The 15,864-nt window shown below is 48.1% G+C and overlaps 1 protein-coding gene across 8 annotated transcripts in view; it reads left to right on the forward strand.

The window, feature by feature from the left end:
• The window catches only part of PLPP4 (phospholipid phosphatase 4), a 158,383-nt gene extending 145,971 nt beyond the window's left edge, over positions 1 to 12,412 (forward strand). For 5 of the 8 annotated variants that reach the window (XM_027596266.2, XM_027596264.2, XM_027596265.2 and 2 more), the window contains 3 exons: positions 1,721 to 1,891; positions 9,771 to 9,886; positions 11,763 to 12,412. In XM_027596266.2, coding sequence (XP_027452067.1) covers positions 1,721 to 1,891; positions 9,771 to 9,886; positions 11,763 to 11,888 — 413 coding nt within the window. In that variant the 3' untranslated portion in view covers positions 11,889 to 12,412. Of the gene's footprint in view, positions 1 to 1,720; positions 1,892 to 9,770; positions 9,887 to 11,762 lie in introns of those variants that run through there. The other 3 variants (XM_027596268.2, XM_027596269.1, XM_027596263.2) reach the window with 3 other exon arrangements.
• The last annotated feature ends 3,452 nt before the right edge of the window (positions 12,413 to 15,864 follow it).

The raw sequence follows: 15,864 nt of genomic DNA on the forward strand, positions 1-15,864 counted from the left end.
CGGTTTTACCAAGCCCCTGTGTGGGCGGGTTACCAAGGAGTCTGCCCCTCAGGGGTGTTTTCTCACCAAGAGGAAAGCTTTGGTTAGGCTGGTGTCTAGAGAAGGCAGGGGCTGTGGCTTCAACGAGTGACAGAGGCTCAGTCCCAGCTGGTGTTAGAATCACTCGGGGAGTATACGCATGCACACTCACACACTCATGTATACATATGTGCACACACACACACATACTCATACACACACTCACGCGTACATACACACGCACACACTCATGCATACATGCACACATGTACTCACGTACACGCACACATGCACACTCATACCTACACACACATACACACTCACATACATATACACACATATACATACTCATACACGCACACGCTCATGCATACATGCACACACAGATCTATACACACACACTCATACATATACACATATACATAGTTATACACATTCACATATGCACACTCACACACTTATACATACACTCACACACACACATGCACACAAACACTCTCGCTCCCACATGCATACACTCTCACACACTCACACTCACACACACACACTCCAGACCAGTAGACCAGCACCAGCAGAATGTACGGCAGCGAGACCTAGCTACCAGGATTTTGTAAAGCTTCCTAGGTTTTTCAGGTTTTGAAAAACCTTCCTACTCCATGGGTAGCCAGGGTTGCAGACCATTCTAAACCCGCAGAAGATCTGCTTTAAATCTCACTGAGTTCCAACTGTGTTTTATTTATTTATTTATTTATTTATTTATAAAGATTTTATTTATTTATTTGAGAGAGAGAGAATGAGAGATAGAGAGCACGAGAGGGAAGAGGGTCAGAAGGAGAAGCAGACTCCCTGCTGAGCAGGGAGCCCAATGCGGGACTTGATCCCGGGACTCCAGGATCATGACGTGAGCCGAAGGCAGTCGCTTAACCAACTGAGCCACCCAGGCGCCCTCCAACTGTGTTTAAAGTTGACTGCGTGAGAAGTCTGGGAATTACATATGCTATACCCAACCTCCACAATTTTGACAATGGATTTAGCATAGTCATGAGTTGTCTCTGCAATTCTAAAGATCAATAACCACAATTTTTAGGAGGAGAAAACAAGGCATCTGTCACTGCCAACCTCTCCATCAAACTCATTCCTCCATAGTTGTGCTGGACCCATCTTACTGAGCGCCCCCAAGCCCCGAATCTCTTCCTTTCCCTCACTCTTCACATCTCAGCAGTCATCACAGTCTTATGTTCTATACACACTTTTTTCTTATAGAACCCAACACATTATATTAAAATCCTCTCTACACATGGCTATGTCTCTTTCAACCAGACCTTGAGCCCCTTGAGAAAGAGACTGCATCGGATGCACTTTGTTATTCCCCACCTAGAATAGTGCCTGTGTAGCACACAGTAGATACCCATTAAATCATTGTGGAAGGGAGGGAGGGAGGGAGGAAGGAAGGAAGGAAAGAAGGAGGGAAGGAGGGAAGGAGGGAAGGAGGGAAGGAAGGAAGGAAGGAAGGAAAGAAAGAAAGAAATAGAATACATTTTGATCACACACAGTCTGGAAGGTCATTCTTGCCTAGACGGTACCTGGTGCCCATATGCCTTGGCCCTGGGGTGTGCAAGATGGTAGACAGGATGCCCAGGATGTGCTGTGTCCTTGCCACTTACCACCTGCTAGCGTAACACCTGCTGTTTCTCTTTGGCAGTTGCCTTTTCTGGCCTCGGCTTCACGACGTTCTACTTGGCGGGCAAGCTGCACTGCTTCACCGAGAGCGGGCGGGGGAAGAGTTGGCGGCTCTGTGCCGCCATCTTGCCCCTGTACTGCGCCATGATGATTGCCCTGTCCCGTATGTGTGACTACAAGCACCACTGGCAAGGTGAGTCCCGGCCCAGGGCCTGCCTAGTCCTCACGGTAGTCTGACACTCTCCTGCAGGGATGGGTATAGAAAGGTGCCTATTCAGGGAGAACCAGGTGCCCACCTTCACACCAGAGTAGGCTGAAATAACAGCAGATACAATTTTAAAGAAAACAAGCCTGTTCGTGTGAGCTCTGACCCCCATACTGCCCTTACTGGGGGTAGAATTGAAGCCCCTCCTCCTCCTCCTCTGTGCTCAGGTCCCAGCAGGAAGGCAGACCCTTGGCCTCAGTCCCAACTGCGATTTCCCTGCTAGATCATTTGCCTCAGTCTTCAGACTTGGTGCCAAGTGGTGTTTGGCTGCTTGCACATCTCACATCCGTCACACAAAGACATATTTATCACCACAGATGCGCTTCCAAAGGACGGGGGCAGCCCAGGGATCAATGCCAGCAGCGTTCTTCTGAGCAGCTGCTAGGAGGCTGTTGTGAGGCTTACCTGTATGTATGACTCCTGGAGTATCTGAGAAAAGTGAAAACAGCACACAACAAATGAGGGACTGGAATAACACTACACCATGCCATGTCCTCCGGCAGATAAGCTGCGGTCACGGCCTGCCTGAATGTCAAACAGCACCTGCCCCAGCAAACAGGGAGCAGAGGGGTGATGCCCATGGGACATGAGACTGCCAGGAGCGCAGGATGTAGGGCCATGTTTTGCTCAGGGCGATCCTCAGATCACCTTGACCAGGCCACCCTGAGATAGGAGACCAGCTCCGGGGGTGGGTCTGGAGTGGTGGCCAGGAGTCTGCATTAACATGCAAGTTGGTTATTTCTGATGAAGTCTGAGCAGCTTTGGGGAAGAGCTCCAGTGTGTCACCTTTAAGCAAACAGACTGAATTACATGTGCCCAAATCCAGTTTCCTGGGATCCGAATGGCTTTCCACGATCAGCCCGTGGCCTGCCCCTCCTCTTGCTTGCCTGTTTCCTGATGCCCCCATGCAGTTCCCCTCCTCCCCACTTTTCTGTCCCTGCAGCCAGCTGCCTTATGATCCTGCACACTTCTCACCTCTTCCCAGCTGTTTATTCCAGTGGTAGTGACATAGCAGATGAGGCCAGAGGTGAGGGGTGCTCCTAGCTGGGGACATATTCTCCCCGTCTTTTCTGGGGCCTCCTGCTCCTCCTGGTACTTCTCCAGCTTCTCCTGCTCCTTCCCTGGCCTCAGCTCCACCCTGGCCTCTTGGAGCTCATGCTCTGGGCTTTATGAGCTCCTTTCGAGCAGGAGCTTTGAGCTTAGAGCCAGAGGTTCAGGGGAAAGAGAGACTGATGCGTGGTCTGGCCAGGTGGATACGTCAGTGCTGATCAGGGTCTTGAGGCCCTCCTAATGGGGGCAGTCACTAGAAGCCATAATGCTGAGCCCTGTGCCCTCCCTTGTGATCTACTTTTATCAGTGACTTGGATGAAGTTCTGGATAACACAAAGCTCCATCATGGGAGGGAAGCAGGGGCAGAGTTGCTTAGCCAGCAGCACCAAGGCATACCCACCGCACCCGGGACTATTTTCCAGCAGAATCATTATCGCCCAGATGATGAGGGCATTTCCCCATGAAGAATATTACGAGCTGGCTGGTGTTTTATGAACTGCTTTTCATTTATCCCTTGTGAGCTGTAGTTTCTTCTTCTGACCTTGGGAACAATAATCCCCCAATATTTCATATGCTGTTTTATAGACTGAATGAAATAACGGATCTGAATGTACTTTGTAAATGAAAATATATTACACAAATGCAAACTAGTATTGTTGTTGCTTTGTGCATTGTTTCTAGAGAAGGATGGGTTGTATTTCCCAAACAACTGATTTAGAGGCAGACATGTTTTTGGACCGTGGTCTGTTTGTAAGCTGTGAGTCCCTGGTTTGCACTTTTATTCAGTCACTTGGGATTTGAGAAATGATGAAGGGTTTCATATTTGAGTAGAGTGTTGCTTTATCTTGGAAGGCAGGAGGAGCCTTTGTGTAGTGATCTTGTCCTGAAACGCTCAGACGTGAGATTGGCCTCTCTTAAATACTTTTGGCCCTGATGGGATTTTTACTCATTACCTTGCTGTGGCTGGTACATCACGAAAGGATGAAGAGTCACAGTCTCAGGCTTTATGGAGGTGGCAGACGCATGACGCAGCTGGTGCACTGAAGGCCTGCTGGCAATGGGGCTACAGCCCCGTCTTATCCAGCGGGCACAGAAAGGAACTTGGAGCAGTAGAGGGAGAATATGAATGCTCTGTGGGGTGATAGGAAAGCAAAGCAAGAGACTTGATGTTCAGTGATGTTTAGGGCCAGACTTGAGATGTGGTCGACTCTCACAGGCAAAACTGAGTGTACGTGGGGTGTTATAGGTCTTTGACGTGGCCAAGTACCAGTTCACCTGTGTCATCTATTCCGTTTATATCGCCAGAATCAGCCAGGAGAGGAGTGCGCCTTCTCCTTGGACTCTTTAATGGGCCCTGAAAGGAGTCTGGCTCATTTTACCCGAATTTCCTTTTATGAGACCATCCGTCACTGTCTACACCAGTGGTCTCAACAGGGGGTGACTGTACCTCCAGGGGACATTTGGCACTATCTGCACATATCTTTTTGGTTTGTACAACTGAGGGGTGGTTGTATTGGTGGTTGCTCCTGGAACCTGGTGGGGAAAAGCCAGGGATGCTCCTAAACCTCTTACAGTGTACAAGACAGCGACTCCCTCACGACAAAGACCTACCCAGCCCCGGATGGCTACTGCTGAGGCTTAGAAAACCTGATCTGAGGTGTACCTCAGCGCCATCTTTTTTCCCCCTTATTACATGTTAAGAAGGAGCAGTGTTCAATGAGTGGGAAATTTTATTCATTGAACACTCACTCATTAAGGGAGTAGTCAGGGAGGCCTCCAAGGTTTCCAGCTTAGAGGAGGGATGGACAGTGTGGGTGGGTGTTTGAGGCAGATTGCCTGATAGAGATAAATAAGTTGTTTTTCTTCACAGACTGAGCTGTCCAATGACCATGGGCAGACGCCACCTGTCCTGATGAGAATCCATGCAGAGCCCCATGGGCATCAGCAAAACCCAAATCCCTCTCATTGTAGACTTTAGTTAACAACATTAATATTATGAGATTTCTATGACTCCATTTCAGTTTTGACTTACACAACTGTGTCTAATAGAGAAGTACATCCAATTACTCGATTGTATATTTTTATCCAATAAATAGCCCATAATCCCAAATGCCTCCCTCTTTCCATTATCATGGTTATTTTCTGTTATCAAACCCTTCTTGTCTTTTCTGCCTTCCTAGCTCCACTCCAAACAGACAAGCCTGTTGTTTTATTAAGTGAAGAAAATGGAAGGCACAGGCCATGGCAGGAGGGAGCATGTGAAATATTTAGCAGGACTTCTGCAGAAATAAAGCCAGCTAGATGGGTCCTGAGTCTGTATGTGGCTGAGAGTCTCCACGTCTTTGTGACATGCCCGCTTTCAGGTCAAGTGAAAGCTACAGAGTTTCATGGGTGATGCTAACTGCCAAGCCCAGCACCTCACAAAGAGGTTGCCCTTCGTGATTAGCCATGTGTTTTCAAGAGTTAAAACTTGTGGAATTTCCCATCTAAGAAAAGCGTATGTGGAGAAAAATGTTCTTACTGAATTCACGTCTCCCTCAACTCATAGACTTTAGTGTTTATGATTTCTAGTCAGTGAAGAATTACGGGAGTGGCCGGAATGTATTGTTTGTTGTATGAGTGGACATAATCGTGAGGTCGTTCTGCCCCTCAAATTCCTGTGTGTGGATCCAGGCTTTCCTCATGTGACTCTACCTTTGGAGGTAGTCTTCCAACCAACGCTGGTTTCTATAATCATAATGTCATTTTAAGCAGCTCTGGGTGCTTTTGTGGGTTTTCTCTCTAAGAAAGAGCATCTCCCTTTGAATGTAATACAGAAAAATGGGTCTCAAGGGAGGAAACGGTCCTTCATTCCCACCCAGCTCAAGGTTAGAAAGCATCCGTGGCAGTGACAGATGCCATATTTGACTGGGCTGAGGTGTTCAAGGGGGCTGCCACTGCCTTCATCATGTTTCCCTGACTGGGCTGTGAAAGGGTTTGTGATTTGAAATGAATTTTCATGTAGTTACCAGACTTCAGGAGATTATCAGCCCTGCAGATGAGGTGGTTGGCGGCGGGGGACACTTTGCTGATGGTTCATGTGCCACAGTAAAGAGCCAGGAAGAGGCTGCTACCCCTGCCCCTCTACACACACACACACACACACACACACACACACACACACACGGGGGACACTTTGCTGATGGTTCATGTGCCACAGTAAAGAGCCAGGAAGAGGCTGCTACCCCTGCCCCTCTACACACACACACACACACACACACACACACACACACACACACACACACACACACACACACACACACACACAGTTGAGGGACACACTCTGTTAACCAGGTTTTTCCTGGGCTGTCAGAAGCAGTCTCTAGATTTTCTGAGCAAAGTGAGTTGAAAAGGAGCCCTTGGAACTATATTACTGTTCCTACCCGAATCCCACCAGCTTTGAGTAAAACAGAAACACTGATATTCTCCCACGGATATTCTTGGTCTGGAGTGAACTGATTTCAACTCATTTTCCCTCCACTGTCGGCTGCCCTCTGTGGCAGGGTCTGTATTCACATTCATCATCAGCTGCCCAATGTTGCTCAGGGTCTGGGAGCCTCCCAGCCTCGATGACTTATGAGTCCACCCACCTCTGCCTTCCTACCTTAGGCATCCCCCCAGGAGGGCTGGGGCTGCCTGCAGCACCCCTGTCACCTGCCTCCTCCCTTAGAACCCACTGGGCAGCACTTTGGGCCAGGCCAAAGAGCGCATGAGTCAGGCCCTCTGCCCTCTCTGCCTCTAGGTTAGCCCTGGTCTTCCCCTGTTGCTAAGTTCCCAGGGAAGGTGGGTATTGGCTGCTCACAAGGCTCACTGATGACCCCCTGGCTTCACCTCACTCCCATCCTTCTCTCATTTTCTCTGATTTCTCTTGCCCTCCTGTGGGGAGCCCCAGCCCTCCTGTGGGGATGCCACACTTTACTGTGGCACATGGCGCATATTAACAGAGCGTCCCTCTCTGTTCAAAATATTTCGAGAATCTGATTCCCTCTGTAGGTGTGCCTCATTCCCTTCCCCCTCCTGACTTTGGCTCAAGTGTTCCCTTCTGGGTGAGGACCCAGAGGTCTTGTGATGACCACTCTTGGAAGTGCAGCCCTTCTTCCACGCTCCCCACCGCCCTCATCTTGCTCATGCATCAGCATCTAACGGACCGAGGGGTTTATGGTGTATTGATTACTGTCTGTCCTTATCCACTAGAACAGAAGTCTGCAAACTTTTTCTGTAAAGGGTCAGACAGTAAATATCTTAGGCTTTGTGGGGGCTGGGCAGTCTCTGTTGTGACTCCCGGATTTGGCTGTAGTAATGTGGAAACAGCTGTGGACAATATGGAACGAAATAGTGTGTGTGGTTCGTAGTTGGGGAACTCTGCACTAGAGTCTGATCTCCGTGCGGGCAGGGATTTTCATCTCTTGTTGGCAGGGCACATCGTAGGTACTTGTGTTAGTTCCCTCAGGCTCTGTAACAAAGTTCCACAGACCCAGTGGCTTAGAACAATAGAAATTGTCTCACAGTCCTGGAGGCTAGAAGTCCGAAATCAAGGTGTGAGAAGGGCCACACTTCCTCTGACACCTGTGGGGAAAAGATCCTCCTGGGCCTCTTCCAGCTTCTAGTCGCCCCAGATGTTCCTTGGCTTATGGCACCATCATTCCAATCTCTGCCTCCAGTGTTTTCCTTGTGTTTCTTCACATCGTTGTCCCTCTGTGGGTGTGTCTCTAGTCAGATGAGATGAGAGCCCACCCTCATGACCTCATTTTGACTTGATGACCCCCCGTACAGACTCTGTATCCAAAGGAGGCCACATTCTGAAGTACTGGGGTTAGGACTTCAACTTATCTTTTTTGCAGGGTGGGGGGGACACAATTCAACTCCTAACAGTGCCCAGTAAATGTGTTGAATGAGTGAATGAATGAATGAATGAGTCTTACTAAATCATGTTTCTTTCTTATTAGTTTCATCTTTTTCTTCACACTGGTTTTATTAAAATTTTGGGGGGAGGGTTATTAAAATTAACCTTTCCTCTGCAAGTTCTTTCCCTTTAAAAATGAACCAAAAAAAATTAGACTTTAAACATTCATTCAGTCATTGTCTCTCTCACGCCTGTGCCCTAGGCATATTGTCCCCTGGATGTGTGGTGTTGGAGAAGACAGACTTGGCAGCCACCCTTCCAGCTCCCAGTACACCAGATAGATCGTGTATCCTCCGTGCTGTGGAAGTTCTTTCACAGAAACTCAAAGTTACAAAAACAGAAAGCTTCACTAGTAGTAGAATGAAAGGAACAGAAACAATCGTGGGATTTTTGAGTTTGCCCATAGTGTCCTGGGTCGTAGAGCCCAAGGCATACAGATTCCCAAGTTAGGCCAGCTCAGTGACATTGGATGTTGCCATGGTGACAGAGAGGGATGTATTCCCCCAGGGGACTTGACGGCACACCTCCAGAAGATGTGCTTGTTTGTACCAGAGCAGGTGAGCATGGCCAGTAGGTACCGGCACTTCCGTGTTCCAGACCCGGTGAGATCCTCTCCTGTCCTTTGAGAAGGGGGTGGGGGTCCTGCCCATTGTATAAATAAGATTCAAATTCAGGTTGCCTGATTCAAAGTCTGTCCCTCTTTCTACTACCATTGGAGCCCATCTAGTGTTGTTTCCCTCCCCCTACTTTGTTGAGGTATAATTCGTAACTCAGAATTCATCCCTTTTAAGGTGCACAATTCAGTGGCTTTTAGTATATTCAGAGTTGTGCCAACCATTATCACTAATTCCAGGAAATTTTCTTCACCCCAAAAAGAAACTCCGACCCCAGCCCCTGGCAACCACTAATCCTTCTTTCTTTCTCCACGGATCTCCTTATTCTGGGCACCGCGTATACATGGGATCACACAACATGGGGCTTTTTGTGGTTGGTGGTGTTGATGCTTTAGTGCATCTCAATTCACCAGACATTTACTGAGTAATAACTGCTGGGGTCTAGAAAATGAAGATGAGGAAGGCTGTTAAGGGGGAAATCAGCACTGAGTGGTAGGTATGGGCGAAGAAGTGCGCAGAGACAGTCTCCCCGAAAGCCAGCAGGGTCCCTGGTCCATGCTGAGGCTTCCACAGAGCTTGAGGGTACCTGGACTACCTGGTGGTCAGCTCCTGTCCTATAGAATTATAAAGACACAAGCCCTCTGGTAAAAGACGGTCCTTCCTTCCGCTTCCCAAATTTGCCAAGCCCCTTCCTTCTTTCCTCTGGAAGAGGAAGTCTTTCCTGGAAGACTGCAGGTGTCCCCCCGTCTCCACTTCCCACTTCCCCTGGCTCACGCCTGCTTATCCTGCATGGCTGGCCTGGGGGGCACGTCCTCCGTGAAACTCGCCTGGTCTGACTGGACTAGCCCATGCTACTCCACCGGATGGTCTCTCAGGCCCACGCTTCTCCTTCGTGGCGAGTATCACGGCTGTGGCTCACTGATAAGGCTGTCATTAGTTAGTGTCCTTCTGGCCCCTGAGGACTGTGAGGTCTGTTTTGTTCAGCCCTGTGCCCTAGAGCCAGACGTCACGCTGGGCAGCTGATACGCGTGTGGAACACAGACGTGGGTGGAATGGAATGGCACTGATGCTGAGTAAGGAGACTCCAGTATCTTGTGCTTCAGGGACAACGAGATCCATTTATTCCCCTTTTGAACCCTCCAGTCCCATGCTGCCATATTTAGGGTAAAGTCAATCCCAAGCTTTTTTTCCCTTAATAAAGGCCCGCCTGTCTCCTGCCTGCTCTTCTGTCAGCACAGGCCCGACAGGCTGTGTGTAGGATTTCATCAAAATAACAATAACCCACTTGAGGCACCTGATGACTGTCTCCCTCATAAAGTAAGTCATTTTTTGGATCTTGTTCTCCACCTTTGTAATAAACAAAGCCCCACATGACTTTGCTGAGAAGGTGGCTTGCCTGGACCTTGCACTTCCCTTGTTATTTCTGATGAACGCTGGTGGACCTGTGATACCACGTTCCTCTCTTTCCGTTCAATGGAAAACAGCATGGGCAGGACTTGCCTTGCCCTCGGATGCTGCCCCATCAGTAAGCCTGGAGAACATGTGCTCAGGACAATTCGATGTCCTGTGGTCAGTGGTGCACCTGATGAGATGCCGTACCCCAGAAAATTGCCAGCCGAAGGACATTATTTGTAGGTTTTGCTCTTTGGTCTGTTCGGTAAGTCAGTGGCTCAAATGCAGATGTCATGGATCATTTCAGACTCTTAATAAAAAATCATGCCCCATGGGGCTGTTCCCTGGGGTTAGAGAACAAAACAACAGTGCAACTCTCCGACCTCGAGTCGACCTTGAGTCCTGGCACGTTTTTATAGGCTGCTGGCCACAGGCCCTGTGAAGAGCTTCTCCTTTTAAGGAACTCGATTTAATCCTGTTAATTATGCCTTGTCTTATTTTATTTTTCCCTCCCTTCCCTATGATCCCCTGTTTTGTTTCTTAAATTCCACATAGAGTGAAATCATATGAAATCAGAGAGGGAGACAAACCATAAGAGACTCTTAACTCTAAGGAACAAATTGAGGGTTGCTGGAGGGGAGGTGGGTGGGGGGGATGGGGTAGCTGGGCGATGGGCATTAAGGAGGGCACTTCATGGAATGAGCACTGGGTGTTATCTGCACCTGATGAATCCCTGAACTCTACCTCTGAAACTAATAATACACTATATGTTAATTAATTGAATTTAAATAAAATAAAATTTAAAAAAGAAGAAAAAAAATTATGCCTTGCAACCCCACTCAGGAATTATGATGCTGTTTCCCTCTAAGAGGTGTATGGAATCCAACAAGATCGTAAATGTGGACGTGGAAACCCCAAATGGAGATTGACAGTTCAGCATGATAGCAACCTTCAAAAGAGTCCCGAAATTCCTTTTGTTAAGGGAGGTTTTCCATTGTGCTAGAATCTTCCTGGCAAGAATAATCCATAGACACAGTTGAAAGCGCCAACATGCGCGTATACATGCACATACAAAATGAGGGTTGTTGGGGTGGGCTGCTTTCATGGGGTCTCTGTTGGGCATCAGCTGAATGCCTTTTTGGGCCAGGGACTTGCCCCCCCCACCCCCGGTGGAGAGACCTGTTCTGCCTCCAGATGCGCCCTCTGCCCCCCAGCTTGATGAAATGTTGGAGGGATTGGGATTCTCACAGCAGAGATCTGTTGAGTTGCCAATCCTGGTGTACAATAAAATATTTTCTTTACTTTGTGACTCCAAAGTGTATTTCTTCCCTGGGAAATCACTTACGAGGCAGAGTCCGCACACCCGATGACTTTTGGTAGCTCACCGGCAATACTGCAGGCCTCCAGCGGGAACTTGCTGAAGAATAAGAAATCACAGCCCCGCACCAGGGTATCTAGATCCTATAGAGATGGGCTGGACTTCTTCCAGATTCTAGAAGAGATTTTTAAAATTCAAGAATGCAAATCTGAGTTCATGCGATGCTCAGGTGCATGTTAAAGACTTAAGAGCAAATCAAGGAAACATGTTCAAGGGATCTTTTAGTCCTAGAAATGAAAAGATCTGCAGAGGCCACCAAGATCTATACCTCCAGCATGGTTTCTCTTTCCTTTAGTCTCTCAAGGGGGTCCAGCAAGCAAACCACTCACTGCAGTAGGTGAGAAGAGTACTTTCTAGAAAATGTAACTGGCCACATTTGAATGCGTCATAACACATTTCTCCCATTTTGCTCTTTCTGCCTAGATTCTTTTGTTGGTGGAGTCATTGGCCTCATTTTTGCATATATTTGCTACAGACAGCACTACCCTCCTTTGGCCAACACAGCTTGTCACAAACCCTACGTCAGCCTCCGGGTCCCGACGTCGCTGAAGAAAGACGAGCGGCCCACAGCTGACAGCGTGCCCAGCATGCCCCTGGAAGGTATCACCGAAGGCCCTGTATGACTAGGGCCTCAGGAGGATGGACGCTGAGCCCAGGGCACGCTCTTCCACCCCGGCATCATAACACAGTAGAAGAGGTTTTCTGTAGTGTGTTTCTCGTCGGTTGTTTCTCAAAGTTATCCTTCTGCTTCCATTTTGCTGATGGTATTCCTGCTACTTTAAATGTGTCTTCTCAACTTTCTTGAATTTGCAAAGGAAGGACGCAGGAAGAATCTCGGAGAGACATATGGAAGGAGGCCGCAAGGACAGGGCAGGTGTAACTTGGTCCGTTCCTTTACCTGAAATGTTCACTGTTAACAGCCACCGTCCTGTGTTTTCATGGTCGTAAAACATAATAAAGCCTCCCACCTGGTGTTGGCTGTCCAGGGCAGCAGAAGTCCTTCGGAGACGCGGTGTGTGTTACAGCCGAGGCCAGGGTGGGGAGTCGGTCCAAAGCCAGCTCTGTTTGTAGATCATTCCAGGTGCTGAGCTTTGGAAGCTTTCCGAAAGGTCAGCTTACCAGGGCATATGCCCCTGAAATGGAGCTGAAGTTTGAGGCTACTGCCTTAGTATTTCCAGGGTTTTTGAATCATTGGATTTAGAAGGAAATGAGACAAATGAGTGCACACAGAGGCTTTCACCAAATACAGTGAAAACAAAGATGCCTGAGGGCCAGGATGGAGAGGAGGTCGCTGCGGGTGTCTCAGGGCTGGGGGGCACCGGATCCTTCCCAGGGAATGGCTGGGGGGCACCGGATCCTTCCCAGGGAGTGGCTGGGGGGCACCGGATCCTTCCCAGGGAGTGGCTGGGTGGCCTCTGGCAGTAAGCAGCAGCTTCCAGGGAGGAGTTTTGCCCTCCAGGACCTGAGTTTTGCAGGACTCTGCCAGAAGTCTTCTTCTTCGAACAGTGGTGCCTTCCGTCTCTGGTCTGGCAGGTGGCGTTTCAGCGTGGTAGAAGGGCTCTGGTAGAAAGTACAGGAACAGAATCACGAATGCCCCGTTCTGGCTCAGCCAGTCGAGAACCCTTGTCAGTCTGAGAGCAGAGCACACTGCTTGCTCCTTGGCCACTTTGTTCTTTTCAAGGCAGTGAGCCTTCCCTCCATTTGCTTCTGAGCAGACACACATGTGGTTCTCCAGGTCCCAGCGCCTGCTGTGAAGGGCGGGGGGGGGGGGGGGGGGGCATTTTTGCATCACCTTGCAGCAGCTGCTGTCATAGTCTCTGGGAAGACTCATGTGGCTGTACAAATTGTTGCCTGGGCAACTCTGGGCTGGGGGCTCCAGTGAGAACCACCAGGATATTTCTGATCAGCTGTCTACACTGTGAGCTCAGCCCTGGAGTGCACACACTACCTTGTGAAGACGTTTCACAAGCGAGCCCCTGTGCAGCCCTGTCCGGCTGCAGTCCTTACAAACTAGGCTCAGTGCAGAGCTGTGGGGAGACCCTCCCCATGTGGGGTGGAGGGATGGAGGGCTTGAGTTGGCTTTCGTCCAAAGTCAGACTCTTGATTTCTAAAAATTACAGCAGTTACACCCATAAGCAACTTTGAAAACAGATGTGATATACTTCAGAAGCTAAATCATCGCCATCTATAAGACATAATTTTAAAATCCAGAGCTAAAATTCATATAAAACTAGAAAATTAAATATTCTGATTCAACTAAACGTTTATAATTTTCAAAAATAGTCAAATATAAAAATGCAGGAAAAGGATCCTTTGCTACTATTTCAACAACAACAATAAAACCCAAGATCAAAACCACCCACTGTAGTTCAAATACTTCTTTGATTCTATACTTAACCAGAGCTCTGCTTAGCAAGTAGGACAAAAGTGAGAGTTACATTTCATTACTGAGGACTTAAAATTCTGGGCCACGAAACGTAAATTTAATATAAATACTTATATTTACGGATCGATGAAGGGATTCTGAAAAGTAACCAAGAACAGAGCATTATTAATTCTGATAATTGAATGGAAAGTCCTACCCCACGGGCCATGTCAAAGCTTTCATTAAATAATAAGGTGACAAAGGACACCATAACATGAAGCTATGGCAGGATTCTTAGGAGCCATAATTCACTGGGTCATTTCACAGAAGAGGAGTGTTTTCGTGGATCCATATATGTTAATTTCGTGCTCTACTAACCTGAAAGCAAAGTAACACCATAATGCACTAACGAAATGGCAGTGAATGGAGGCATTTCTGCCTGCCCCGATCTCTTCTGGACATGAGAGGTTACTAAAGCAGGCTCACTGGCAAAGCGGGCCGCACACTGTGCAAGCAGTCAGATCCCACCCTGGTAGCTGTGGTCCGTGACATGCTTCTTCCTTCACTGAGTGAACCTGCTCAGATCAAACCAGAGATCAGCAGGCACAGGTCAGACACCTGGAGGGACTAGGGGAGGAATGACCTGAGGGAGCAGGTCAGGATGTCGGGAGTGGTGGAAGCCTTGCACAACTAAAGAGCACGTGCCCCAGGTAAAAGGTGCTGGCTCTCTTTATTTCCAGGCTGCTGCCAGGTAGGAAGACAAGCCCAGAGTTGCCAGATCTTCTGATTTTTCAAGAGAAGTCAAGAATCTGCATTCTCATGTAAAAATGCTTGATTTAACATTGGATAGCTATTTCCATTGAGATGCTTTAGGATGCAAGTAACAAAAAAACCAGTTGATAGCAGCTTGACCAGTAGGGGTTTATTAATATTATAAAAGAAATTGAGAAGTAGGTGGCCTCAAAGGCCCCCAGCCATTTCTATCCTCTTACTCTACCATCTTCAGTATATTCAGTGATATTCCCCTCATGATCACAAGGTGGCTGCAGTATCCCCAGGAATCACATGAAATCATTCAATCCTGCTCAGATGCAGGAAGAAAGGAACCCAGTCATGTGATAAGATAAATGTACTCGTGAGTCTCTCTTTATAAGGAAGGAGGTGTTTCCCAGCATCCCTGAGAAAAATTCCCTTAGCCTACACTGGCTAGAACTGTGTCACATGGCAATCCCTGGAGGTAAGGGGAGCTTGGAAGGGAGAATAACCAGCATTTTCAGCCTCTGGCGTATTGGGAAACACATTTTTTTTTTTCTTACCAGAGTTGCTTTCCATTGCTTATGACCAAAACTGCCTCTAAAGAATTTTCATGTCATCAGTCACCACTCTCCAGAATTGGACAGACTGTTAACAAAGAGTTTACAGACATTGTACTGATGACACCAGACTTCAAATTCCACTCCCAACCTTTTTTTTTTAATTTTTTTTAAAGATTTTATTTATTTATTTGAGAGAGAGAGAATGAGAGATACAGAGCACGAGAAGGAAGAGGGTCAGAGGGAGAAGCAGACTCCCTGCTGAGTGGGGAGCCCGATGCGGGACTCGATCCCGGGACTCCGGGACCATGACCTGAGCCGAAGGCAGTCGCTTAACCAACTGAGCCACCCAGGCGCCCCCACTCCCAACTTTTAAAACTGGGCTCTTCAAAGGTGAGCCTGTCCATCATGCAAACTCCAGCTGGAAATTTCAGAGGATTCCTGGCAGGTAGTAATCTAAACTGGAATGTTCCCCAAGTCTCTAACGGCCAGTGGTTCCAAACTCTGGTGCAAACACCAGACCAAACACCCAGTGCAGCAGCTAAGGCAAGGAGGACAAGGAAGAAGTCCTGACATGGTGCTTTGATCTTGCTCTCTTCCCCTGCCCCCCCAATTAAAACAAAACGCCCCCCCATTTCCTAAGTTTTACAAAGTGAATTGCTAATTTCAGTGTAAAATTAACCATGAATTTTAAAGATGTGGTGCTTCTCTGAGGAGTCTTTTTTCCCTTGTCTGTGTATATTTATGCCTTCAGAATTTTGAGGGGCAGGGCCTAGCTCTTCTCATCATACCTCTTGCTTGGGGACATGGTGACCCTGCTCTTGTCAAACAGAACTATTAACATATT

This window comes from Zalophus californianus, chromosome 15, assembly GCF_009762305.2.
Source record: "Zalophus californianus isolate mZalCal1 chromosome 15, mZalCal1.pri.v2, whole genome shotgun sequence".
NCBI classification, from domain to species: Eukaryota; Metazoa; Chordata; class Mammalia; order Carnivora; family Otariidae; genus Zalophus; species Zalophus californianus.